This window comes from Chiloscyllium plagiosum, chromosome 2, assembly GCF_004010195.1.
Source record: "Chiloscyllium plagiosum isolate BGI_BamShark_2017 chromosome 2, ASM401019v2, whole genome shotgun sequence".
Taxonomy (NCBI): domain Eukaryota; kingdom Metazoa; phylum Chordata; class Chondrichthyes; order Orectolobiformes; family Hemiscylliidae; genus Chiloscyllium; species Chiloscyllium plagiosum.
In genome coordinates, this window is record NC_057711.1 from 146,686,458 (window position 1) to 146,713,236 (window position 26,779).

At 38.1% G+C, this 26,779-nt stretch overlaps 1 protein-coding gene across 1 annotated transcript in view; it reads left to right on the forward strand.

Moving 5' to 3' along the window:
- The window catches only part of gak (cyclin G associated kinase), a 42,432-nt gene extending 16,568 nt beyond the window's left edge, over positions 1-25,864 (forward strand). The window contains exons 7-16 of the mRNA XM_043720893.1: positions 3,164-3,357; positions 6,079-6,234; positions 7,544-8,032; positions 11,960-12,115; positions 14,627-14,764; positions 15,821-15,940; positions 17,143-17,382; positions 18,298-18,446; positions 22,216-22,392; positions 22,969-25,864. Coding sequence (XP_043576828.1) covers positions 3,164-3,357; positions 6,079-6,234; positions 7,544-8,032; positions 11,960-12,115; positions 14,627-14,764; positions 15,821-15,940; positions 17,143-17,382; positions 18,298-18,446; positions 22,216-22,392; positions 22,969-23,070 — 1,921 coding nt within the window. The 3' untranslated portion in view covers positions 23,071-25,864. The remainder of the gene's footprint in view (positions 1-3,163; positions 3,358-6,078; positions 6,235-7,543; positions 8,033-11,959; positions 12,116-14,626; positions 14,765-15,820; positions 15,941-17,142; positions 17,383-18,297; positions 18,447-22,215; positions 22,393-22,968) is intronic.
- Positions 25,865-26,779: the final 915 nt, after the last annotated feature.

Genomic DNA, 26,779 nt, shown 5'->3' on the forward strand with positions numbered 1-26,779 from the left:
TAAGTCCCGCCTGCTGCCACAAAAACCCCGGTCAGTTCCTCTCACTATGGAGTCCCCTATTACCACGGCTCTGTGCGATGTCCCACTCTTCCGCTCTGCCTCTGTGCCAACTTTTGATTGACAGACCTGGCTGCCTCGCAGACTGGCAGTGTCATCTATCTCTACTGTTTCCAAAAGATTCAACTTGTTCCTGACAGGTGCTTCCCCCAGGGTGTCTTGTACCTCATAGTCTCTGCCTTCCTCATAGTCTGCTCTCTTCTGGTATGATTGGTATAATAACCTCGCTGAAGGTCTTGTCCAGAAAGATCTCGTTCTCTCGGATGAGCCTAAGGTCCTCGAGTTCTTTCATCAGTGCTGCAATATGCTCTGTCAGTAGCTGAATGTGCACATGCTTTCCACACTTTTTCGAGCCAGACACACCAGAGTCGTTGACCTCCCACATCAAGCACATAGCACACTGAACCAGCTTGGCAGTCATGTCTTCACCCTCTTCAACAGTGGCGTAATCACTTCACTCAACCTCCTTGTCAAAGACTCCTGAGCTAAAGCCTCAATCTTCAATCCTCAATCTATGGACTTTTAATTTGCTATCTTCTTGTAAGTTTTGTGGCTATCTCTAAAGTCATGAGGAGCATTGAACAACAGTTGAAATTTAAACTTGGGTATTGGAGATTTCATTGAATCTGGCCAGCCCACAATTGTATTAAGAAAGTGATGGTAAGTCTATTCATTGACCTACTGCAGTCCTTCTGGTGATCGCACAGTGAAGGAGTGGTTTAAATCCAGTAGCCGGGGCACTGACCAAATAAACTGCCTTGACCTGGATGGTGTAAAGCTTCTTGCATTGCTGCAGCTGCATCAATCCAACCACACCTTGAAAATCACCATTGAAAAAATTGGTTTATGGTAACAGAGTAGTTATGTCACTGGATTTGTTTTCCAGAGGCTTGGATACATGATCTGGAGACGTTAGTTCAATCTCAGTATAGCAACTGGGAAATGGAAATTATTTAATGAAATATATCTGGAATAAGAATTCAGTATCGTTAGTGAGAAGATGAAAACATTAGATTATCTTAAAATCTTATGGAAGAAAATCTGCTGTCCTTATCAAGGCTGGTCTATATGTGCCTCCATACCTGCAGCAATGTAGTTGACATTCATCTGTCTTCTGAAGTAGCCTATCAATCCACTAAGTTGTGCCAAATTGCAAAAAAAAAGCATAATAAAATTAAAACTTCGACTCACCCAGTCCAGTCGGCCTTACAAAGACTTGCTCATGAGCATAGAGTCATAGAGATGTATAGTCTGGAAACAGACCCTTCGGTCCAACTTGTTCGTCCATGCCGACCAGATATCCCAACCCAATCTAGTTCCACCTGCCAGCACCCAGCCCATATCCTCCAAATCCTTCCTATTCATATACCCATCCAGGTGCCTTTTAAATTTTGCAGTAGTACTAGCCTCCACCTCTTCCTCTGGCAGCTCATTCCATACACGTTCCACCCTCTGCGTGAAAAAGTTGCCCCTTAGGTCTCTTTTATGCCCTCTAGTTCTTACTAACTATGCCTCTTGTGCTCACATCCAAATCATTTATATAAATGATGAAAAGTAGTGGACCCAGCACTGATCCTTGTGGCATTCTACTAGTCACAGGCCTCTTAGTCTGAAAAACAACCCTCCACCACCACTGTCTGTCTGTGTTGTCTCAAATTTGGTAGAGATACCCTCAGACTAGTCAAACGCATTCTCACAGAAACATGACTTCCAACCAGCATTGCAGGCACCTCCATCACAATTCTGTTGGGCCACATTTTGGCTAAAGATGATTGCAAATGTGTTCGCCTTTTGTAGTAATATGCTAGGTTTTGTTATTATCGAGAAAGGGAATAATCCTAGATCCCCCTCTTCCCATTAATTTTCCAACATTTACCACCTTGCAAGGCTGCAGCCTTTTATCTGATTAGTTGTAAGATTGTTTGATTCCTCTGGAATGACTTATGTCGATAGTATGTTGCTTCCACTGTTTAGCAGGCATGTTGTCGACATCTGTACCTTCACCAGCTTAGAACTGTATTCTTAGGTTTACTTTGTATGCTGTTGTGCACTGCTCATTGAACCATGGTTGGTCCCCATGTAAGAAGCAATAACCCCAATTTTCCCATCTTATTCTGTGGTTGATCTTCTCACCCATTGTGCCTATTGGGAGTGAAATTTGCCAATTCCCTGTGATGTACCACAAGGATCTGTCTGGGACCACTGCTTTTCCTCATTTATATAAATGATTTGGATGTGAACAAAGGAGGTACAGTTAGTAAGTTTGCAGATGACACCAAAACTGGAGGTGTAGTGAACAGCGAAGAAAGTTACCTCAAAATACAATGGGATCTTGATCTGATGGGCCAGTGGGCTGAGGAGTGGCAGATGGAGTTTAATTTAGATAAATGTGAGGTGCTGTATTTCGGTAAAGTAAATCTGGGCAGAACTTATACACTTAATGGTAAGGTCCCAGTGAGTGTTGCTGAACAAAGAGACCTTGGAGTGCAAGTTCATAGTTCCTTGAAAATGAGTCACAGGTAGATAAGACAGTGAAGAAGGCATTTGGTATGCTTTCCTTTATTGGTCAGAGCATTGAGTTTGTGGTTTGGGAGGTTATGTTGCGGCTGTATAGGACGTTGGTTAGGCCACTATTGGAATTTTGCATGCAATTCTAGTCTCATTCCTATAGGAAGGAAGTTGTGAGGGGCATGGATAAAATAAATAGACAGAGCCTTTTCCCTGGGGCGGGAAGTCCAAAACAAGACTATATAAAACACTATCCAGGCTCTCATCCTTGTTATCAAATCCCTCCATCTCTGTAATCTTCTATCACTTGTAACCCTTCACAATATCTGTGCTAATCTAATCTTTTGCATTCCCCATTTTAGTTCTGCCAGTGCTGGTAGCAGTGCCTTTAGTTGTCTAGGCTGTAAGTCCTGACAGCTCTGTGGCTTTCTACCTTGCTTCCTGTCTGTCTTCCTGTATGTGATTATTTGACGCAATATTTTGTTGTATGGCTTGGTGTCATATTTCATTTTGGAATGCTCTAGTGGATATTAACAGTGCTGTATAAGTGTCAGTTCTTGTCAAATGATGCTGATAAATTGCTGATTCTGTGTGGCAGGTATGATCTTGATGCATGTGATATTCAGGAGAAATATCCAGACCTCTTCCAGGTAACTCTGGAAGTAGAGGTGGAGCCTCGAGACAACATCAGCAGCAATGCACCTCCATGGGAAAACCTACTGACAAAAGGACTCAATCCCAAGATTCTTTTCTCTAGCCGTGAAGAACAGCAAGAGATGTTATCTAAATTTGGTAAGCTTTGGTCATTTAAACCAATATCCAAGGCTGCACTTTTATGCAAAACATGGAATGGAATTTATATAACTATGTATGTCAGACAAATAATAGTTACAAAAATTAGGAAAACATCAATAGGATTGAAGTATATTAAATATACTCATGTACTAAATGTTCTGTTTTGGTCTTCACAGTAGAGAGGTAAGCTACAGTGTCACAAGTACCAGAATGAACGAAAGAAAGAAAAAAAATACTGAGATTATCTAAACAGGAGCATTGAAATGTCGAGATTGTTGATTTAAGGTTGGATAACTTTACAGACTCTAAACTGTTTATTCCCAAGGAGATTAAAAATGCTAGAAATACAATAATCATAGTTTGCCAAAATTCATTTCTGTTTTTTGGGAGGCAAACTGAAAGTTAGTTAACAAGATAAAGTTCAACACAAGTCCATTCACTGGTTTATTTTACCTAAAATGTTGAAATAGAATAGGGGCTATTTGATTGAGATCTATTTCTTTTTACTCTTTATGAAAAGCAAAATATGACTTTGCCATGTTATGAGGTTAACTCAATTACCAAGTAAGCAATCCCTAAAGTAATTGGTATTAAGATATTCTCTTCTGAAAAGCACTCATTGGTTTACCAATCTCCCTCATTAGCTGAGGGAAAGCTACAAATCCCTGGTTGATTCAAACTGTTCTTTACTAGCAAGAGAGAAGGTGATAAGAGCTAACTTCACTTCTTCCTCAGTTCTTTTTATGGAGGGGAGGCTTACTGAGTTTCCAAAATTAACCTACAAAGCCCTGTCCCTTGATGCAGAGACAGACCTCTCAGCACCAACAGTGCAAATCAGTTAAAGTCAAAATGCTTGGTGAATTGAATGCAAATCTGTTCTATCTCACAATATGACCCCAAAGTCTGCATATTGTCCCAACGTTATTGTGTATAGAAAAGTATATAGTTTTAATGGTTGTCTCATTTCTCCCCAGTATATTCAGTGTCAACAGATTTTGTTTTACTATTAAGCCAGAAGTTTTACTGGTCATCTGGGAACTAAGTTAGCTCTTTGTAACTTGATTTTAAGTTTTTAATCAGTTGTGTGAGATAAACTAAACCAAAACATACCCAATAAATGAAACAGTTGAAACTTCGTCTTTATTACAATCTGTGCAATTGTAAAGATAGGACTTGAGAGAGAGATTGAGTGCAGATGAGTTCATGACAGCACTGAAGAATCTGCAGGCAGAACATTGACACATGCAGTTTAAAGTAAAGTGTGATTTAATGCCCATTTGGTGCAAGAGTAGCAGATGAAAGTACAATCTAAATCAGGAGCTCTATAGATGATTGTTTGATATAAGTTTAAAATTAAGCAGGTTCACAAAGTGCTAACAGATTTAGAAGCTGCCATTTTGGAGCTGCCAGCATTAAGGAAATGTTAATCGTGATATTTATGCTCAGAGTAATATAACTCTCTCTACAGATCAGGAGACCAGTGACACGCTGCATGTTAGAGTAGCGTACATTTCAAAATGCAATGAATGGTTTTCTTCGTGATTTTTCGTCAAAATTTAGTCAAATCTTTGAAGGGCAGATTGATTTTTTTTCAGTACAATTTTTATAAATAGAAGCATACAGTGAAAAAACTAAGAAGTTTTGCTAAACCTTTATAAGTTATCAAATGGAGCACTGACCAGTTCTGGTCACTACTCTTTCGGGGCAGGGGAGGGTGCAGAGAAAATGTACATAACTCGTGCTGGGAATGAGTGACTTCAGATATGTGGAGGGATTTGAAAAGTGAAATCCTTCCCATAGGAGCAGATGAGGTAAAGGACAAATGTGTAAAATTATGAAGAATTTTGACTGTGTAAGTAAGAAAAAAACTGTTCCCAATGACAAGGGTTGTAAGCAGTAGAACATAAGATAATTGTCAATCAGTGGGAAATGGTGCAAAATTGTTTTACATAGTGAGTTGCTATGATCTGGAATTCAGTACTTGAAAAGATGATGGAAACAAGTTCAAAAGACAATTGCATAAAATTGAAAATGAAGAATTTACAGAGCTATGGGAGAAAGGAAAGGAAGTGTAATGAATTTATAGTTTTCAGGGAGCATACTGAATCCAATAGCCTCCTGAGAATCCCAGCTCAAAGAATTAGTCCTGACATGTTTCCTCAACAATGAACCATGATAATAGAACATTAGGATATTCTGTCATTATACTTTCAGTGACCCGTTGTTCCAACACTTTCTGTTGCCCCACTCCTTCTGTACCTATGGACATATTTGACACAAGTATGAATCCTAGGCAATGAAATTTGTATCAGCAATTTGTGTAAGAAAATGTCTTTGGTAGAGTTCAAACAACTTTTTATACCTACTTCCAGCATTTTTTCTGAGACACTCACGACTGTATAAATGCTTATTGATCACTCAAAACCACATAACAATTTGTATTAGGTTTAGTTCATGACTTTGTGTTATACAGGTCAGAATGGCATATCTCTGTAAAGAACTTCCTCAGGCAACATCTACTTTGGTTTGATTTTGAATCTTGCTGTACTACACTGCCACTGTCATGGTCCTATGTTTATTGGGTGGTAATTCTGAAATATGTGAGCAATATTTGCTCATGGAAATTATTCTTAATCTTTAGAAAAGCCTATCAGTGTGGAGAAAAGATCTAATTTGTGAAAATTCTGAGATTCATGTCTTTTTTCTCGCCATACAAAGGAAAGCCTGAACTACCCAGACAACCAGGGTCGACAGCGCAGTATGATGCAGAGACTCCTAAATCAGACCATGCTTCACAGAATACCAGTGAAGATGAGACATCACATCAAAACAGTGACACCTCCAACAGCTTTTTTGAAACATTAAATTGGGAAGGTAAATGTTGGAAGGTCATGATAAATTGATCAAATTTCAGCTTGTGCAGTATGTGGTGGTTTCCCATTTTCATAATTCCCTGATTTTCATTTCAGAGAATATTTATTTAAAATCAAATTTCCACTGTGGTTGCTAAAAGAAGAAAGACCTTGCTGTTACAATAACTTATTGAAAAATTGAGTATTCCTATTGTCAAATTCCCAGCAAAGCAAAGCTGCTAAGCTATCAGTTTTATGTCTCATGGACCAATATTGGACTAGCTTCACATTGTCTTATTTATATGGAGTGCAAGCATTGATATTGACTTAGCTTCTTTGAACTAGTATTGTTCAATCGTTCTGGTTCCTGCATTTGAATGTGCATGTTGCTGTTTTTGTGAAATCAGCTAAATCTGTATCAAGGCTTTGATCTTGCACAGAAATATTTGGAAAAAACACCAAATATGTAAATAATTATTTCATTGCTGCAAATTAAGCAGGGACTTTTCCTGGTGACAGTAAGGAGATAAAAAGTCTGAGGTTGGCTAATGTTGAACACCATTGATAAATTGAATTTGTGCAGTGCGTTAATTTATTTGGGGTGGGACAGGGTAAAATTTACTTCTCCTAACTTAAAGTTTACCTACTTTACACCATCCTACACTCTTAGCTTACTTTTTTATAAATTTTTAAATTTATTTATATGTTTCTGCTCTGAAATCATGTCAATGAGGCTCTGGAGCTCTTCGACACACACAGGATGGCTTAATTGGTTTACTGTAGAACCTTTTATGAAGCTAAGCAGCATGAACAAGGAATGATCCCTGGTCGAGTTCAACTATAGTGTTCCCAACTGACTATGGATAATGTAAGGAGAAAGAAAACTCATTTTCCTGAGCTGTACAATTAACTGTGGTGCCCATCATGGTTAATTAAGGCACCGACTCACTAACCAAGGTGACATCAAATAAAATAACTTGGTGCAATAGCAAAGCCATTGCAGGAATATGGCGTTGCTGGCTGGGCCAGCATTTATTGCCCAGGACTTTTGACCCAGTGGCAGTGAAGGAATGGCAATATATTTTCAAGTCAGGATGATGAGTGATTTGGAGGGGAATTTGGTGGCGGTGTTCCTATTTATCTGCCCCCTTGTACCTTTAAGTGGCCTTTATTATGTGTTTGGAAGGCAATGTCTAGGGAGCCTTGGTGAATATCTGCTGTAAGTAACCACCAATGAAGAAGAAATTGAAGAGTAAATAATAAATTTGCATTGAGTGATTTTAATATTTAATGTGAAATAGCTAGTTAGGTCTGATACTGTGTTTAATTAGCAGAAGCAAAAGAGGACTCCCGGGCTAGTGATGTACAAACTCCTGATGAAGGTCATCCAAGCTTGGTGGATGAAAGTGGACCATCAGATGATGATTTTGCTGCTTTTTCAAGTGAGTGTAACACTGTGAAGATGGATGAGCCAGAGAGCCCTATTCAGCCAGAACAAACGAACACCGTAAACTTTTTCTTTGAAGCAGATGTTGAAAGTTCAACAGACCAAACTGCAGAACCTTCCACTGAGGACAGTGTGGATTTGCTGGGACTAAATAATGATGCCCAAACTGACATTGCACCACCGACAGTGGAAATGCGAAGTTCACCTAGCAATGCTGATTTGCTCAATGATTTATTTGCTGGCGGTCCAGAAGAAATACAACAAGAATTCTCAGCTGACCTAATTGGGGGAGGAAATGATTTCTTTTTCAGTGGGGCACCTCCACCACCAGTGGAACCGGTTCCTGTTGCTCCTGTATCAAATGCTTCAGCAGGTAGGTGCTCCTATAGATATTACTACCAGATAGTTAGAACTGCCAATACAGGATGTTTTTTCTTACACGATAACTTGATAGGTTTACATTTCTAAATTGAAAAACCTCTTCTGTCTGGACTTGTAGACAGCGAAAAACTATTTGCTTGTCTGCCCCTTCTCCTCAAAGGTTTTGCTCTTTAATAGTTTTTTTTATATCAGCTACTTTCTATTAATATAAACTGTGGACTTCTTCATGGTAACTTGTGTTTTGTTGGAGATACATTTCAGCTGAGTAAGCATTTATGTTTGTCTTGCCCCTTTTCCTAAACTTAGGATTCTTTGCCTGTGGTCAATTTTTTTGTAACAAATTACTCATAAACTTACTTCACCAAGTCAAGTAGGTCTGATTGTAGAGCAGGAGAAAGTGAGGTCTGCAGATGCTGGAGATCAAAGTTGAAACTTTATTGCTGGAACAGCACAGCAGGTCAGGCAGCATCCAGGGAACAGGAGATTCGACGTTTCGGGCACAGGCCCTTCTTCAGGAATTGTAGAGCAACCCTGGGACTTGATCATTTGATCAAAACCAAGTGTACCGAAGTTGCCAGAATGCATCTGTAAGCCTGAGGGAGCACGGTGGCTCAGTGATTAGCACTGCTGCCTCACAGCACCAGGCACCTGGGTACAATCCAAATCTCAGGTGACTGTGGAGTCTGCATGTTTTCTCTGGTGGGTTTATGCCAGGTGCTCCGGTTCCCCCCCTCAGTCCAAACATGTACAGATTAGGTGGATTGGTTATGCTAAATTGTTCATAGTATCCAGGGATATGTAGATTGGGTGGATTAGTCATGGTAAATGTGGGGCTACAGGGAAGTGGGGATGAGTGGGGCAGGAGGGAGGGGAGGTGAGTAGGTGTGATGCTCTTTGGTGGATCGGTGTTGATTTGAAGGGACAAATGGCCTCTATCTGCACTGTAGGGATTCGGTAATTCATGTTTGTGTTGACAGCCTTAAATGAAGAAAGCAGGGTACTCCAATCTGAATGTTTCATAATTTTGGCAATGTGTGTTACATGCTAAGTAGGGTTAGGGTTAGCTTTGAAATTTGTGCAAGTCATTTGGAATAATTAAGAACTATCCCTTATATTAGTTTTATTAGAGGAGTCTTTCTTTCATCGTTATCTGTCACTACATAATTATCATCAAAAAAATGGGTTAAACTCAAGAGACAAACAAGAGTTAAAACTTGAGCAATTTGTTACGTGAGCAGACAGAAGCACAAGTACCCAGTTTAGGAAGATCAAGGACAAGATGAACAGTAACACCAAGTCAACTGCATTAAAATGTATCTCCACTGAAACACAAGTGGTCATTTAATTTCATTTAATCAGAACTTGTGCTTTTGTATGCAGATATTGTGTTCTTTATTGACCTAAAAGGTTTAGTGTCTCAATTTTAATTAATTTCTGATTAATATAGTCCTTGTTTAGTTTACAGGAGGTGGGGGAGACACTGAATGAGTATTTTGTGTTAGTGTTTACTATGGAGAAGGATACGGAAGATGTAGAATGTGGGGGAATAAATCGCAATATTTTGAAAAAATGTCCATATTACAAAGGAGGTCGTACTGGACATCTTAAAATGCATAAAGGTAGATAAATCCCCGGGATCTGACCTAGAACTCTGTGGGAAGCTAGGGAAGTGTTTGCAGGGCACCCTGCTGAGATATTTGTATCATCGATAGCCACAGGTGAGGTGCTGGAACACTGGAGGTTCAACTAACGTGATACCACTATTTAAGAAAAGTGGTAAGGAAAAGCCAGGGAACTATAGACCAATGACCACTTGGTGGTGGGAAAGTTGTTGGAAGGAACTTGGAAAGGCAAGAACTGATTAGGGATAGTCAACATGGCTTTTTTGCATGGAAATTCGTTATCACGAACTCGATTGAACTTTTTGAAAAAGTAACAATGAGGACTGATGAGGCAGAGCAGTCGACATGATGTGTATGGACTTCAGTAAGGCGTTCGACAAGTTTCCACATGGTAAACTGGTTAGCAAGGTCAGATCACATTGAATACAGGGAGAAGTAGCCATTTGGATACAGACCTGGCTCAAAGGTAGGAGACAGAGGGTGGTGGTTGAGGGTTGCTTTTTAGATTGATGGCCTGTGATCAGTGGTGTGCCGTAAGGATCGGTGCAGAGTCAACTGCTTTTTTGTCATTTATATAAATAATTTGGATTTGACGATAAGAGATATGATTAGTAAGTTTGCAGATGACACAACAATTAGAATGATTTGGAGATGCCGGTGTTGGACTGGGGTGTACAAAGTTAAAAATTACACACCAGGCTATAGTCCAACAGGTTTATTTAGAAGCACTAACTTTTGGAGCGCTTGATGAAAGAGCAGTGCTCCGAAAGCTAGTGCTTCTAAATAAACCTGTTGAACTATAACCTGGCATTGTGTGATTTTAACTTTATACAAAAATTGGAGGAATAGTGGACAGCGAAGAAGGTTACCTGAGAGTACAAAGGGATCTTGATCAGATGGGCCAATGGGCCGAGCAGTGGCAGATGGAGTTTAATTAGATAAATATGTGGTGCTCCATTTTTTGAAAGACAAATCAGAGCAGGACTTATGCACTTCATAGTAAGGTCCTGGGGAGTGTTGTTGAACAAAAGGACCTTGGTGTGCAGGTTCAGGAATCCTTGAAAGTGGAGTCGCAGGTGGTTAGGATAGTGAAGGAGAAGCTTGCTTTCCTTTATTGGTCAGTGCATTGAGTACAGGAGCAAATATATATTAGAAAAACACTTTCCACATATGTGTTGTGTTGGGCGAATTAATGCTTTTGGGTCAAATGTTATTTTGATAATTAGTCATCCATTACGATTCTTGTAGTCTGGAATAACCTGTTTGAATCTATCAGTCGAGGATTGGTTGCAATTGTTCAGAAATCTTCTATACCCTTTTAAGACTTTTGTTTCTATTCCAAATTAAATATCACATCAAGGAGGGTATCCACAAATCCTCAGTGCTCACCTCATCATTGACTTTAATTTTAATTTTAGGGTACCATCCAGTTTTATACTTCCATAAATCAACAGACAGAAATTGAAGGCCCAGATTTTTCAATGGGCCTATTGTTATTCCCACAAAGATAAGAGTTAAAGATCCTGTGGAACCTGCATTTTAGTAGACTCTGAGAGAATTGCCCAGGAAGTTGAATTTTCTGCTAGGTAATTCCGCTATGTGTAGATCCCTGCAAATGTCTCCATTTGAAATGGAGAATTCGACGGTTGCAACTAAATTAAACAGATATTGAGGTTAAATTTTCTATTCTAAATATAGACTAAGCTTAAATAGTTATTCAACTGATGCAATACTTCCATGGCACACTCCTAACTACACTTCCCTCAGATCACTTGCATTCCCTATACCCTGGCCTGACACCCATTTCCTCCCTGTAAATGCACTCCCTCAATCCCCCACTGAATAGACGTGATACCCACCTATACCCCTGCCAGACAGGTTTTCTCGTATCCACTCCGAATCTCCTTAGATACTACATTGCTTTACCTGGTCCCTTTCTTACTAGTACTTTATCCAGCTGGCACTCAACTCACCTGGCACTCTGCTTACCTGGCTCATTTGATTGAGATTGCCACTTCTCGGAAAATCTGACCTGAAGCATATGAAGGTATTAGCCTTGTTTTATCATCAGTTGTTCTAAAACCTTAGTCAAACTGGTCTTAATCAATCGTTTGTAAATATGACTCTTTGACAATTCAGTAGAGTATAGCTTCTATCCGGTCAGCTCCTCAATTTTTAATTCAATCTAAGATTTATCAAAACCAGTAATGTGCAGTATGTGTTTTATGTGGATCCTTGACTAATAGTAGACATTGTAATGAAACAGCTGCAATTGTCTGTTAACTGTTTTTTCTCAGACTCTTTTGATCCATTTGGTGCTGCATTTCCAACACCCAAGACTGATCAAACTGAGCCAGACTTATTTGGACAGTTTTTCACTCCTAATGCTCCTGCTTTTTCATCCTCAAATGGTATGCCACATCCATCGTCGAGTTCAGATTTCTTCAGTATGGGTAAGTTTATCGTGGTAATGTTTAATTCTTCCTCCATTGTTTGTCTTCCACTTATGATATTCAATAGAGGGGCTGTGCCTACAAATCATATTTGTTGTCCACCTTCTCTCCAGACTTCCAGGTTTTATATTTTTATGATCTCCATTTAATGTGTACTTTCCTTTTCACAAAAAGAAACAGCAGTGAAAAGTGGAATTTGAATCTAAGCAAAGTCTGCATTAGGAGTCTAATGATGGCCACGAAACCATTGTCAATTGTTGGAAAAATCTATCTGGATCACAAATGTTCTTTAGGGAAGGAAACTGCCGTCATTACTTGGTTTGACCTATATGTGACTCCAGACCTGCAGCTGTGGGCTTGCTCTCCAGGCAATTAGAGTCAAAAATTGGGGATGCACAAAATGCTGATGGACAAAAAAAAGTTGAGAGGTCTTATCCATTTTCATTATTTGGAAATGTGTCTTCAGAAAAAATTGTGGAACTACAAACACTCTTGGGTATTTTTGGGAACCGTGAGGGGGATAGTGATAGATTTTAAGAGAACATAGACTGATGTAATGGATGGAAGGTGGGAGATGAAATTTACTGGCAGGGATGTATGAAATGATACATTTTTGAAGGAAGAATGAGGAATGGCAACTTAAAATGAAGAATACATCTTTAAAATGGTTGATTAAACAAAGGATGTATACAACCTTAAATTGTCAAAGGTGATATAAATTAATAAGGGATCCTCGGTTTTGTACCTATGTACTTAAAATACAATACAAGGAAGTTAGCAAACATTTGTTTATCCTCAACTGGTGTTATTACATTTAATATTGGGTTGCAATACTGGGCTCTAATAGTGCATTTTAGGAAGGATGTAAACTCATTCAAGAGGTTGTAGACTAGATTTATGAAAATGATTGCAGGAATGGGAAACTCTAGCTTTGTGGAATAATTGTGAAACTGGGTCTATTTACACAGAGTCATAGACCCTTCAGTCCAACTCCTGCATGTCGATCAGATATTCTAAATTAATCTAGTTCAATTTGTTAGCATTTGGCCCATATACCTCTAAACGCTTCCTTTTCATATACCCGTCCAGATGCCTTTTAATTGTTCCAGCCTCCTCCACTTCCTCTGGCCACTCATTCTGTGCACGCGCCACCACTTTTGTGGAAAAGTTGCCCCTTAGGTCCTTTTTCAATCTTTCCCCTCTCACCTTAAACGTATGTCCTCTAGTTTTGGACTCCCCACCCCAGGGAAAAGACTTTATCTGGTTACCCAGTCCATGCCCTTCATGATTTTATAAACCTCTATAAGGTCATCCCTCTGCCTCAGACGCTCCAGGGAAAAGTAGCTCCAGCCTATTCAGCCTCTCCCTATAGTTCAAACCCTCCAACACTGGCAACATCTTGTAAATCTTTTCTGAACCCTTTCAGTTTCACAACATCCTTCCTATGGCAGGGAGACCAGAGTTGAACACAGTATTCCAAAATTGGCCTAACCAATATCCTGTACAGCCACAGCATGACTCAATCCACTGTCCAATAAAGGCAAGCATACCAAGTGCTTTTTTCAGTAACCTGTCTATCTGGACTCCACTTTCAAGGAAGTATGAACCTGCGCTCCAAGATTTCTTTGTTCAGCAATACCGAATCATTAAGTGTCCTTACAGAGGATTTGATGTGATTGTTAAAAATCATGACAGGTGTTGACTGTGTGAATAGAGATAAACTGTACCCATTGTTGAATGGGTTGAGAACTGGAGAATGGGCAATAACAACTTGCAGTGAGAAAATGGCAGGAAGTGACATTAGCTGAGCTATTCTCATTAAGTTTGAATCATAGAATCCCGACAGCGTGGCAGCAGACCCAATAAATCTACACCGACCTTCCTAAGAGCATCCTACCCTATCCCTGTAATTCTGATTTTCCCATGAATAATCCACCTAATCTACTCATCCCTGGACACAATGGGGTAATTCAGCATGTCCTATCCACTTAACCTGCACATCTTTGGACTTTGGGAGGAAACTGGAGCACCGGGAGGAAACCCATGCAGACGGGGAGAATGTGCAAACTGCCACCCGAGGGTGAAATCAAACCTCGATCCCTGTGAGACATCAGTGCTAACCATTGAGCCACCATGCTGCCCCTTGACAAGGACGATGGACTAAATGTTCTGTGTTGTCATCATTCTATAATTGTTTGTGGTCTAAGGTGTCTCACGGAGTATGTTCCTTTGTTTTATCCCTTGACGAATTGCAATATCTCACTTTAAAATATGTATTAAGCTATCATTTTACCTAATAAAATACAACTGAGCATTACAATTCACACCCTTCATCTATTTAGAGTACAGTTTTAAAAACAGCTTTTGTGGACATGGCTTGCTGTAATTCACACTGTTTGATGGTTGCTTTGGGTGTAAATGATTGTGTTGTTTTTAGTTATCATGAGTATTTAAATGGTTCTTAGAAAATGCTTGAATTAATATAAATTTGCACGTTATGCTTTCTTGTAGGAAACTCAACACCTGAGTTATCAAAAGTATCATCATCTACCAGTCAACCAGACCTCATGGGCGGCTGGAATTCGTGGCCTTCCAGCAGTGCTGTTCCCCAACAGAATAACAAGACAGCATTTGCAGAGACAATGCAAAGTAACATATGCTTGTTTTGATATTTTTTTGTAAAACTGCACCTTGGATATCTTGTGCTTCTACTTTGAAAAGAACAGATGTGAGATGTGCTCCCATTCTTTTGAAAACGCATAACTTGGAATTTCAGCTAAATTTTTAGAATTCTCACCTTTAGGTTAAAGGGTTTGATACTTCACAACTAAACACTGGATTGAATTAAAAAAAAACTACTTGAAACCACTGATCAAGAAGCTGATTCAGCTATCCAGTCATATTGAGGCTAAATACACACATCCAGTTTTGGGGATAATATAAAAAAGAAAATTAAATATAGTAATTACATTTTATAATGCTTATCACAAATTCAGGATGTTCCAAAATGCTTTATAGCTACTTTAGTACTTTTGAAATGTTGTCACTCTGGTCATGTAGGCAATGTGCAAGCCAATCTGGACACTGTAGTGGCCAAAAAACACAACCATTTTAATTATTTTAGCTGAAGGATAAATGTTGGCCAGGATATTTGGAGAATCCCAAGCTCCTGTTCGAATGGTGAATGGGATTGTTTATGTCTGTCTGAGAGGACAAATGGGGTCTTAGTTTAATACCTCATCTCAAAGGCAGATTATATAAATGTGTAGTCAATTTGCCTGAGTAAAAGAGATAGACAAGAAAACACTCTCTTAGCTATTTTGAATAAATCATTGAACAGTGGAAGAGGCATCAAACTTTCTAAGTATGTGCTCTGGTGTATTGACTATTCACTCTTCTGAATTACAAATATAGCTATATATTTATCTGCCTATTTATAGATTGTGATGTTAAAAAAGTTATATTTATGAAGTTCTACTTCTTTAAGAAAAGCCTTTTTTTGCTGATATGATAATTTAACATTATTCTTACATTGGCCATCAAGTTAGTTTTGATTAAACAAGTATGTGGTATAGTCCACAAGATCTGAGTTTTGCCTGACCAGATAATGTAATATAACTTGCACCATTAATATTGCACTTCTCTGTTTCATGACTGCTGGACTGTAACTTGTAAGTAACTCATGTTGGATTGTTCCTAATGTAGGCTCAACTTTTGCTTCATCATCTGGTGCTGCCTCCGGTCCTCCTTCAAATGCATCATTTAGTCATTCAAAATCTTTTGATCCATTTGCTGACATTGGTAACCTTGGTTCCAATTTACCAGGTAATGTTCCTGAACCATTAATACAGAACCGACAGATCCGGTAAAAAAAAATTCTCATTGCCTTTGGGACCTTGCATTTAGTCATTCATAATTGACATGTTAAGTGTGTCATAAGATAACAGCCTTGCAATGTAAATATTGATGAGATTGATCTGTTCAGACTATGTTCACAGATTTTATTCCTCCCTTCTTTATGCTTCATAGAAGTTTCTACTACACCTCAAGTAAAGCCCATCAACATATCCTGCTACAGCTTTCTCACTTGTGTTTATCTAACTTCATATTTAAATGCATTTGTTATTTGCTTCATTACTTGAATAATACGTTCCACATTCTAATCACTCTTTGGGCAAAGAGGTTTCTGCCATATTTTGTTTTGAACATGTTCATGATTACCTTATTTTAACTGCTGCTAGTTGTAGTCTCCACTGCAAATGAAAGTTTTATTTATACTGACGTTATCAAACATTTTCATAATCTTTTAGACCTCTATTAGGTCACTCCTCTGTTTTCATTTTTTCTGAGAAAAGAGCCCTTTTTTCATTTTACTATATTTTTTAACTTGATCCATTGTTTCTGACCATCTTTGCTCAATTATCTTCTTGTAAATTTTCTTTGCGACTTTCCAGTGCTTCTGTATCCTTAAAATTTGGAGACCCAGTATGATAAAACAAGGTTCTGTACAGGTTAATAATAATTTACCTGCTATTTAATTCTGTTGCTCGAACCACAGGTTTGTTTCTTTTCATAGCTTCAAGTGATTCGTTCATCTGTACCTACCAGATCCTTATATTCTTCTGTACCATTTAGTTAATTAGTTTTCACAGGATTATTTCTTATTCTTCCTATCAAAATGCTTCACATTTATCTATTTGGAACTTATTTGCAGTTATACAGCATCTCTGACAGCATAGTAATGTCTTCCTGTATAATCTTCCAGTCCTCTGCAGTATTGATTATCACTCCCGCCCCAAAATTTGTGTCCATGGCAAATTTTGATATTGTTCTCCTGAGTCTAAATTATTTATGTAAGTAACAAAGTCAGTCTCAGTACAAATCCTATGCTTTATGAAACATGACACACATGTTTGGGATGCTATGTAATCTGCTCTGTTTCATGTGATGACAAAGAATAGATAAATAATATGACTTCTATAGTTGATTTGTCTTTATAGCAATGATCATTCTTGATGCTTCTACAGGTTCCTTGAGTGGAGGATTTACAGCTGGAGGAACATTCACTCCGAAGCCGGCACAGCCAGTGGGCAGCAGTTCATGGCAGTCTGGCAGAACACTGGGCAGCAATACTACTTCACAGCAACAGACTCAGCAATCAAAGCCACATCAGCCTAGACCAGCAGCCCAGACCAAACCTAACTACAATTTGAATTTCAGTGTCATGGGGAGACGGGAGGAACGAGGCATCCGAGGGCCTGGATTTGGTAATTTTTCTTCTGTTTTACATTTCAACTGTTTCTTTTTAAAAATTACTTGTCAAACTGAGTTTTTTTTAATCAAGGAGGGCAAGCTGCTTTTAAAACATATAGATTAACAAAGGAATTCAAATATGGACTTAAACCATTTGGCCAACCTGCTGCATGTTTGTGCTTATCCTCCACTCCAGCACTGGTCAGAAAGGAGAGATTTCCTTTGTTTGGTGGAATTCCAACATTTGCATAATTGAACTTTGCCCTTTTATATGCCCTTGTCTGGCCTATGGAATGGCCTATGGCAAGGTCAGCATTTATTGCTCATTTCTAATTGTGCTTGAGAAGGTGGTTGTGAGTTAAAAGTAGACCGCATTGAACAATTAAACAAAAAGGAAAGTAATGTTTCGACCCACTTGAATTTTACATATTTGAAATTGTTCAAAAGCATTTGCATTTCACCACTGATCATAAAAGTTCCTTGAATTACATGATACCTTGTCACAAAAAACTCACTAGTCCCTCACATTTTTCCTTTATTTCCATATGCCTTTCTTCTTTTTCCTTAAATACCGTCAAATATATTCTTAAATTTTGACATTGTTCCTGTTTCAATCATTCATTCAGTAGCACATTCCATTCTCAACCCTCTCTATTGAGCAATGTTTCCTTCTAAAATTTCACACTTTAATCTTAAATGTATGCCCCTCCTGTGGGGTCACCTCTTTGAATTCCTGTCTCTGTCTAATCTCCCCTCCACTTCCTGTTTTAAGCAGTTATTTCAAAGCATTCTGTAATCTCCACTGTTCTATTGAAAACTACTTCAATGGTTAGAAAAAGACTTTCTTTTACGTAATATAATTTACTGCAAGTAACTGTTCATAGTAAAATCTTGTTATTCAATTGATTTTCTTTTCCTCCCTTCTGCAGGACCAAAACCAAAAGTTTCTGTAAATGACTTTCAGGACCTGTTGTCGGAACAAGGATTTTCTAGTACAGCGGACAGAAAAGAACCAAAGACTATTGCAGAATTACGAAGAGAAGAACTGACTAAAGAAATGGATCCCTTAAAACTGAAGGTTTGAAGAATATGAACATGTTGCGCAGAATTAGGAGCAGGAGTAGTCAGTTCAGCTCATTGAGCCTGACCTGCAATTCGATATGATCATGGCTGAGGTCATCTTGCCATTAACTCCACTTTCCTGCCCCACTCTCCATAATCTTTCAACCTATTGCTCATTAAATATCTGTTGATCTCCTCCTTAAACTTATTCAATGACCAGCATGAACTGCACTCTGGGGTACTGAATTCCACAGATGCTATGTAATTTCTCCATATGTCTGTTTTAAATCTGGTACCCCTAACCCTAAGACTATGACCTCTCGTTCAAGATTGCCCTATGTGAGGAAGCATCCTATCTTCGTTTATTTTGTCAATCTTCTTTAGCATCTTATGTACATCAATTCAATCTCCTCTTGTTCTTCTAAACTCCAGAAGCTATAGGCCTAAACTGCTCAATCTCCTTTCATGAGACAAGCCCCTCATCTCTGGAATCCATTTAGTGAACCTCCTGTAAACTGCCTCCAGTAACAATTATATCCCTCCTCAAGTAAGAGAACTAAAATTGTCCACAATACTGCAGGTGCAGTTACTAATGCCTAGTACAGTTGTAGCAACACTTCCTACTTTTATACTCTATTCCTTTAGCATTAAATACCAACATTTCCAGATGTACCTGCATGCTAGTTTTCTGTGATTTATGCTTGGGCGCTCTCATATCCCTCTGCACTAAAGTACTCTGAAGTTTCCGTCCATTTAGATAATGTTAGCTTTCTACTCTTCTGACCAAAATGGAGAACCTCAAACTTATCCACGTTAAACTTCATCTGCTAAATTTTGGCCCATTCACCTAACCTTTCCAAATACATTTGTAAAAATGTTATTTCTTCATTGCAATGTACTTTCCCACCTATTTTAGTGTTGTCTGCACCTTTGACTATAGAACTTTGTATCTTGTATTTCTGCACTTATTAAAAAATTTTGTCGTACAGAATTAATTCTGCATTTGATGCAGAGTTGATGCCCTTGAGTTTACAAATACAAGTAGAATATCTCTTTTAACTCAGGTTGGCTCAGGCCTATCTAGGTTCATGATGAATGTGCTGTGTCCCTATTGCATTCCAAATTTGTGATGTGGTTTTACCGATCATCATATTGTAAAGAGGTGTTGAACAGGCTTTCTTTTGAGTACTGAGTTGTGCTTCAAATTCATAAGTCCAGTTTCCTCCACATTAGTTGTGGAAATTTAACTTCAACTACTTAAATTAATCTGGAAAAAGAGCAAAATCTCAGCATTAACCATGTTGGAACTGCTGGATTTTCATAAGAACCCATCTGGTTCACTAACATCCTTTAGGGAAAGAAACGTAATGTCTATACTTCATGTGACTTCAAACTCACAAAAGCTTGGTTGACTTGTAACTGCTAAGGAAACCACTCAGTATGTATACTCTCCTCCAGAAATGTTTAATGGATAGACTACATGGCTCAACCTAGGCACTGGATAGGACAAAGATGTACCCTACCCAATAGACCTTGCATGGTCCTGCCCACTAACATCTGAAATGATGTGCAAAAGCAGGCTGACATAGTTATATTGAATAATGCCCTACAGTTAGTGTCCTAGACTCCACCCTCACTATTACTGGGTATGTTCTATACCACCAGCAGGACCTGGTAGAGATGTTGGCATAGTGCCAAACAATTGAGAGAGAGAGTGATCCTGGTTGTTCTCATTTACACTTGACCCCATGAAGCCTGAATGGCATCAGGTCAAACCTTCTACTAAGTATCATATACTGCTCTCCTTAAGTTGATGAATCAACATTTCTCTATTTTGAACAGCAGTGGTTCTACATAGTGAATTTCAATGTTCTTCACCAAGAGTGACTCAATAGTATCACCACTGACTAAGCTGCCCACATCCAAAGCACAATATCTGCCAGACTTAGCCTGCAGCAGGTAATGAGAGAATCACCAATAGGAATGCGTCTTCACCAAACTAGTTGTTGAAGATCCATCTCTCCATGCTGGTCTTGTAAGAGTAACTTCACAATTTTCCTTGGGACTAAGTCCTTTCCTTATACTTGAGCCCACCCTTCATTTTATTGCATTGTGTGTCATTACCACTGTGCTAAATAGGCAAGATTTAGAACAGGATTGTTGCCTGGTTACCTCCCTTGGCGAGTTATTGGCTTGGCGCAAAGACGACAAGAGTCAAGTCTGTATCAACTGACCAAAACCTTTATTAGTTCAGTTAAAACAGATATACAAATCATACTTCTTGGTTAGGAAAACGTTCACAGCAGGCATGCAATTCATACAAGGCTAAAATCCAGCACACATCCACTAAGCTGATGTTCCTGCAACAGTCAATAAAAATAAAAGCTAATACCCAAGAATAGAAGCTCACACTGGCCAGATAGTTTACTCCTCGGCCTTGGAGTCCTCTCTACACTTTCAAATGTGGTGTCCATACTTTGCAAAGGTTGCTGTCAGGAGTTTTCACTGATGGCACACTGAAATCCTTCATTTTTGATCCTTTTCCCTTGTCTTCCAGAATCGTGGTGTCTTATTCTTATTGGTTCTCAGCTCATCTGAAAGTGGTGTCTTTCTACTGTAGGCTCATTCCATGCATTACCTCAATACTCTTCCACCAAATATGATTTCCCCCTTATGTTACTCCTCAGAACTGAACCAGCTCAAACTAGCCAAACAAGCCAGCAGCTAAGGCTCAGGGAACTCAAGTTCGCAGCTACTGTCTTTATGTGTGAGCAACCTCTGGCCAACAGGTTAAGCTTAGCATCCATGAGGCACTGTGGCGATCATCAGCAGAATTGTATTCAAGCACAATCTCTAACTTCATGGCCTGACTCTATAATTTCCAACATGCCAACAGCCCCAGTTCAGTGAGAAGTGAGTCCATCAGGAACAGTTCCAGCATACTTACAATGGTGGTGCCAGCCTGGAGAAGCTAAAACACAGTATCACATGCATGTTTAACAGTGGAAGCAGTCTGCTAAGGGCAGAGCTATGTGATTCCACAACTAATGGATCACTTGAAAGTTCTGTTGTCCTGCCACATCCAGTTATGGATAGCACTATTCAATTAATCAACCAACAAGAGAGAGAGGCTTCAATGATTTTTTTTTTAAAATTGCTAAATATGATGGCAGCTTAATGGAGATTGTGAAGAGAGATTGAATTATTGACTAGCTATTTCTAACTGTAATTGGTAAAATATTTGTCGATCTCAATTCGTCATTTGCACCTAATGTTAAAAATATTTTCAAATTCATTATGAATCAATTTGTTCAGTTAAATAATCTTCTGGTGCTATGGTATGATTGGTGGTTTCAGTTGTCAGTTGCTTTTACAAAGTGATGTCTTGGCAGTGAGAAATGTTATTATACTGCTGTTCTGGGCTTTTTTACATTGACTGCAAGGATGCATTGATAAAACAATGAAATTCAGAATACAACAGGGTAAAGAAGAACATAGGAGCAGGAATTTGCCATTGATCCATTGGGATTATTCTACCATTCAATCAAATTTTAACTGATATGCACTTCAACTCCTTTCACTCACCTTTGGTCCATATCCCTAACATGGTATGAAGATCTTTAAGCATTGTCTACTTAAGTTTTAATATAGGTCACTTTTATTTCAGGTACCTAGTTTACTTCCATTGCTATGTGATATTTTTAACCATCATAACAAAGATGAAAATGTTTGCAAAATTCTTGTTGCTTATTAGGTTACATATTGAAATTTTGATTCTTTGCTAGATCCTTGATTGGATTGAAGGAAAAGAGAGAAATATAAGGGCTTTATTGTCAACTCTGCACACAGTACTGTGGGAGGGTGAAACTAAGTGGAAACCCGTGAGCATGGCAGACATAGTGCACCCAGACCAAGTGAAGAAGGTCTATCGGAAAGCTATACTTGTAGTTCACCCAGACAAGGTAAGGTCAACAAAATGGCATCATCAGACAAGTCAATTGCAATAAATTTTAAATCTGGGAGTTCATTAATTAACATAATAAAATATCATTAGTACTTTTAAAAAGTTTGAAAGGAAATGGAATACTATTGTTGAATTTAACTTGATCTTTGCTTTGTTACACCAACAAGAAAAAGTAAAAAGTTAAAAATCACACAACACCAGGTTATAGTCCAACAGGTTTAATTGGAAGCACTAGCTTTCGGAGCGACGCTCCTTCATCAGGCTGACAATCACCTGATGAAGGAGCGTCGCTCCGAAAGCTAGTGCTTCCAATTAAACCTGTTGGACTATAACCTGGTGTTGTGTGATTTTTAACTTTGTACACCCCAGTCCAACACCGGCATCTCCGAATCAAGAAAAAGTAGAGTTAAGTTAAATAAATGATTACTAAATCCTTGTGGGATCCATCACAACAGTTTTTGTGAGCTAGGTTCTGCCTGCAATGTAATTTGCTTCTGATATTTTAAACCTACAATGAAATAAAGCATATTTTCATTGTTATGAACTGGACACTAAACTTTTTTCTTAAATTAAGGCTACAGGTGAACCTTATGAACAGTATGCTAAGATGATCTTCATGGAACTGAATGATGCTTGGTCAGAATTTGAAAACCAGGGATCAAAGGCACTGTTTTGAATCATCGAACTTCTGAATATAATTGACCAGGCTGCTCCAAGTGCTATGATAGTGTGTTTTTATCTTATTTTGGAACAGCTCCTGCAAAAGATATTCATATCTTCAGTTGTCTTAAAATTTCATCTTCATGAACTGCAGAGTTGTAGTTTAAAAATGTGTGGATTCTTCCTACAAACTCTTGATTGATACACTTGCTGCATCATTTTGACAATCTTTTTCTGCTGCAGGGTGATGACAGTGCTTAGACACCCTCTTAAGAACCACATTTATATCTTTAAATCATTGCAATGAATATTCTTTTGAAATCTAATCTGTTTTGACAGAGGGATTAAACTACTAGGTGTAAATGTTGGAGAAGGATGCAGAGGAGGAATTTTGTATGAAGGCATTCTAAAATGTATAGTGTAGGTTTATTAAATTTAATGAACATATTCAACAGTTCCTTACCTTTTAAAGGTTGGAGATGAAGCATTCCTGTTGGCATATTCAACCCACTTGGCCACCTTCTGTAGTCTTTGTTCATGTTTGCCATATTTTGTTTGTAATTTTATCATGGCTTTCTTTGGTTGATTTCAATTAACCTTGAGCCATAATATTATTGGCTAGAAGGAATTTCATTTTGTTAACCCATGTAGACTATGCTTGTCTTTCTGAAACTTGAAATTCCTTTCACCAAGCTCCAGCTTTCTCATTTTAATGTTGATTTCTGGAATAATGTAAATTTAATGTTCATGAGTGTATATTATGTGCTATGAATTAGGGCGTTGACCTATTTTGAAGCATTATGTTCCTGTTTTAGATTTCAATGACTATTGAAAATGGTTGTGCACCATGATTTAAGGTTTAGCATGTAAATGCTACAATCTTGACATGAGTCTTCAAGTGTCAGCTGGCACCTGAGAGAAATGATTTGTAATAACTTGTGAAGTAAATGTTAATTACCGTTTCTTTGTAAAAATTGGAAGTGTTTGCACTTTACACTGAAGCCAATATTTGGTTGACTGTCCACTGAATGCTACTTTCCAAGATGTGGAATTTAGAAAACTTATCCTTTGTCGTGTACATAAAGGAGAAACTCTCCTGATATACTTTCCGTTCAAAGGTCCTGTTTTACATGGTCATTGTTTGTCCAAAATTAACCGAGAATTCCTTTTCTTCTAAAGAAAGAAATGCATGAATAGTGTCGTTGTTCAGAATTAGTAGAATTCCAGTATCAAAGTCTGTTCTCTCCCATTGCTATTCAATTTGGAGTGTGATTTAATTCATTCACAGGTAACTAATTTCTGCACATTGAATTTGGCTTGTCCCAGAAATGATACAATTTGACAGAAATCAGGTTTGCATCTAGATTAACTAAACAAATGTTGCTTGTTAAGAGAGGGTTATGAATGCAGCAAATTTGTCAAAAGATGAAAACTAATTGCTTGACTGTTGGTTAATGAAGAAAGGCGAGAGAAAATCTGTATTACAAATATTTAGAAATATTCTGTATTAAAATCTGGCCGTATAATGTGGTATTTCTAATATTCCATCAGTATTTTAAAGGTAATTTTAATTTTTTTTATTACTTCTCTGCACCTTTTTGTTGCCTCTATGTGTCATACTTCAGGCAGGAGTATGAAAAGACATAGGTCTGAATTGTTCACTCCTGCCAACAGTGCCGTTGTGTGTTCTAAAGTGTGTCTACGCGATGATTCTTTAAAGTCTGGACAGTGATTCTCAATGCTGTGTGAATCTTGGTTTAGCAAACTGTTTGTTTAAGACCCATCAAAACTGAATTTAAAGTACCAGCTTGACTGAGAATTCAATCCATGTGTTCAATGTGGGACCAGAGACCCTGCTGACTAGAGCTTACACATGCAGCCTGACATTGCACAGTATTTAACAAAAACAAAATAACATTTTTGATATGATTATGAGGTTAACCTGAAGAGTAGGTATATGCCATGTGAAAATTCTGACATGTTTACCAAGTAACCTTTTTGCTTGAAGATTACAATGAACAAAAATAATGATGTGGCTTACAAAATGGATTCACAACTGAACTGTTTACATGTGCAGTGAACATTACTATTGAAGTTGAAACATACACTCATAGTACCTGTGTTTTGGTATTTAAAATATAAGGGCTGAAAAGCTTGCTGAGAAAGTACATGTCAAGTCATAAGGATCTTGATTTTTCTTTACATATTTGTATATCTTGGCAAGTAGTTGCTTAATGAAGGATGCATTGTGTAATTTTACCTGGGAACATATAGTTGAAATAGCAAATGATGCATATTAGGAATTTTGTATTGCTGATGAGACACTCCTAAAATGGCATGTGAGAAATTGGGCATTACAGCCATTTAAGGCATTCGGAGAATAAATTCCAAGTGCAAAATGAGATACGTTTCCTCTTATATTGACTTTAACTTATAGAAAATGATGATTTGGTTGCACAATTACTTTTAAATCTAACATAGTCTTAATTTGTGTGATTCTTCTGGGATATATTGAAGGGACTTGCAGAAAATATTCTTATTTTGGACAACTGTTTGAAAATATGTTACACAAGTTGCATTTTTTAAAATATGGAAATATTGTATTATCTATAGATTGTACAACATATATGTATATATAGAACGTAAATTGAAACCCCAGACATTCAAAACAGGGATCCATGTAATAAATACAATATAGAATCTGTTGATTTAATCACATACATCTCTGTCTGGAAATATGAATATCTGATCTGTGAATTGCATTTATGGCTAATAAAACAGATTGATTTATTCGATAGTTCATGACCTCACTACTCCAGTTTGTCTATTATTTTGTGTTGGATATAATTTTCCTTTTATTTGTGCATTGAAATCGTGATTTTTTTTCCCCTAATTTCAGTTCTTATCAGGGAATGATCAGTTCAATTAATTGAAAGGATGAGTTAACTATTTTGGTAACTTACTCTAAATAATGTATTTGTATTCTGGATTCTCATTTGGAGGAATGGTTAATTGCAGAATGTGTTGTGCAAAATATTGCTTGGCCGTGCTTCGATTTCTCTTATACAAAGCAATTGGTCATAACGGTCTAACAAGAAACACTGTTGGATTTGCTGCTGCACAGAAATAACTATTCTAGCCCTAGTAAGGCAGCAGGCTATCCTGGACCTGGTAATATGCAACGAGACAGGATTAATCAAAACTTCATCATATAACAGTCTCTTGGCAGCAGTGAACTGAGCATTATAAGATTTAATGATTTAAACCTAAACAAAACTTAATATAAGGGCATGAAGCAGAGTTGGCCAAAGTGGACTGGAAACTAGATTAAAAATATTTGAGATGCAATGCAAGACTTTTTGGTATTAACAGCACAGCAAAGACGTATCCCAGTGAAAAAGCAAGATGCTTGGAGGGAAACCAATCAAATAAGGCCAAATAAGAAATTGAGAGAAAGTGAGGGCTGCAGATGCTGGAGATCAGAGCTGAAAATGTGTTGCTGGAAAAGCGCAGCAGGTCAGGCAGCATCCAAGGAACAGGAGAATCGACGTTTTGGGCATAAGCCCTTCTTCAGGAATAAGAAATTGGGCTTATTGGCAAATTGAAAGAAACACCATGCAAATCTGTGAAGATTCAGAAGATAGGATTTTTTTTTGAAGAACCAGAAAATAATGCCAAAATATATATTAAGGAAAGAGAGGGTATGAAAGAAAACTAGCCAGAAT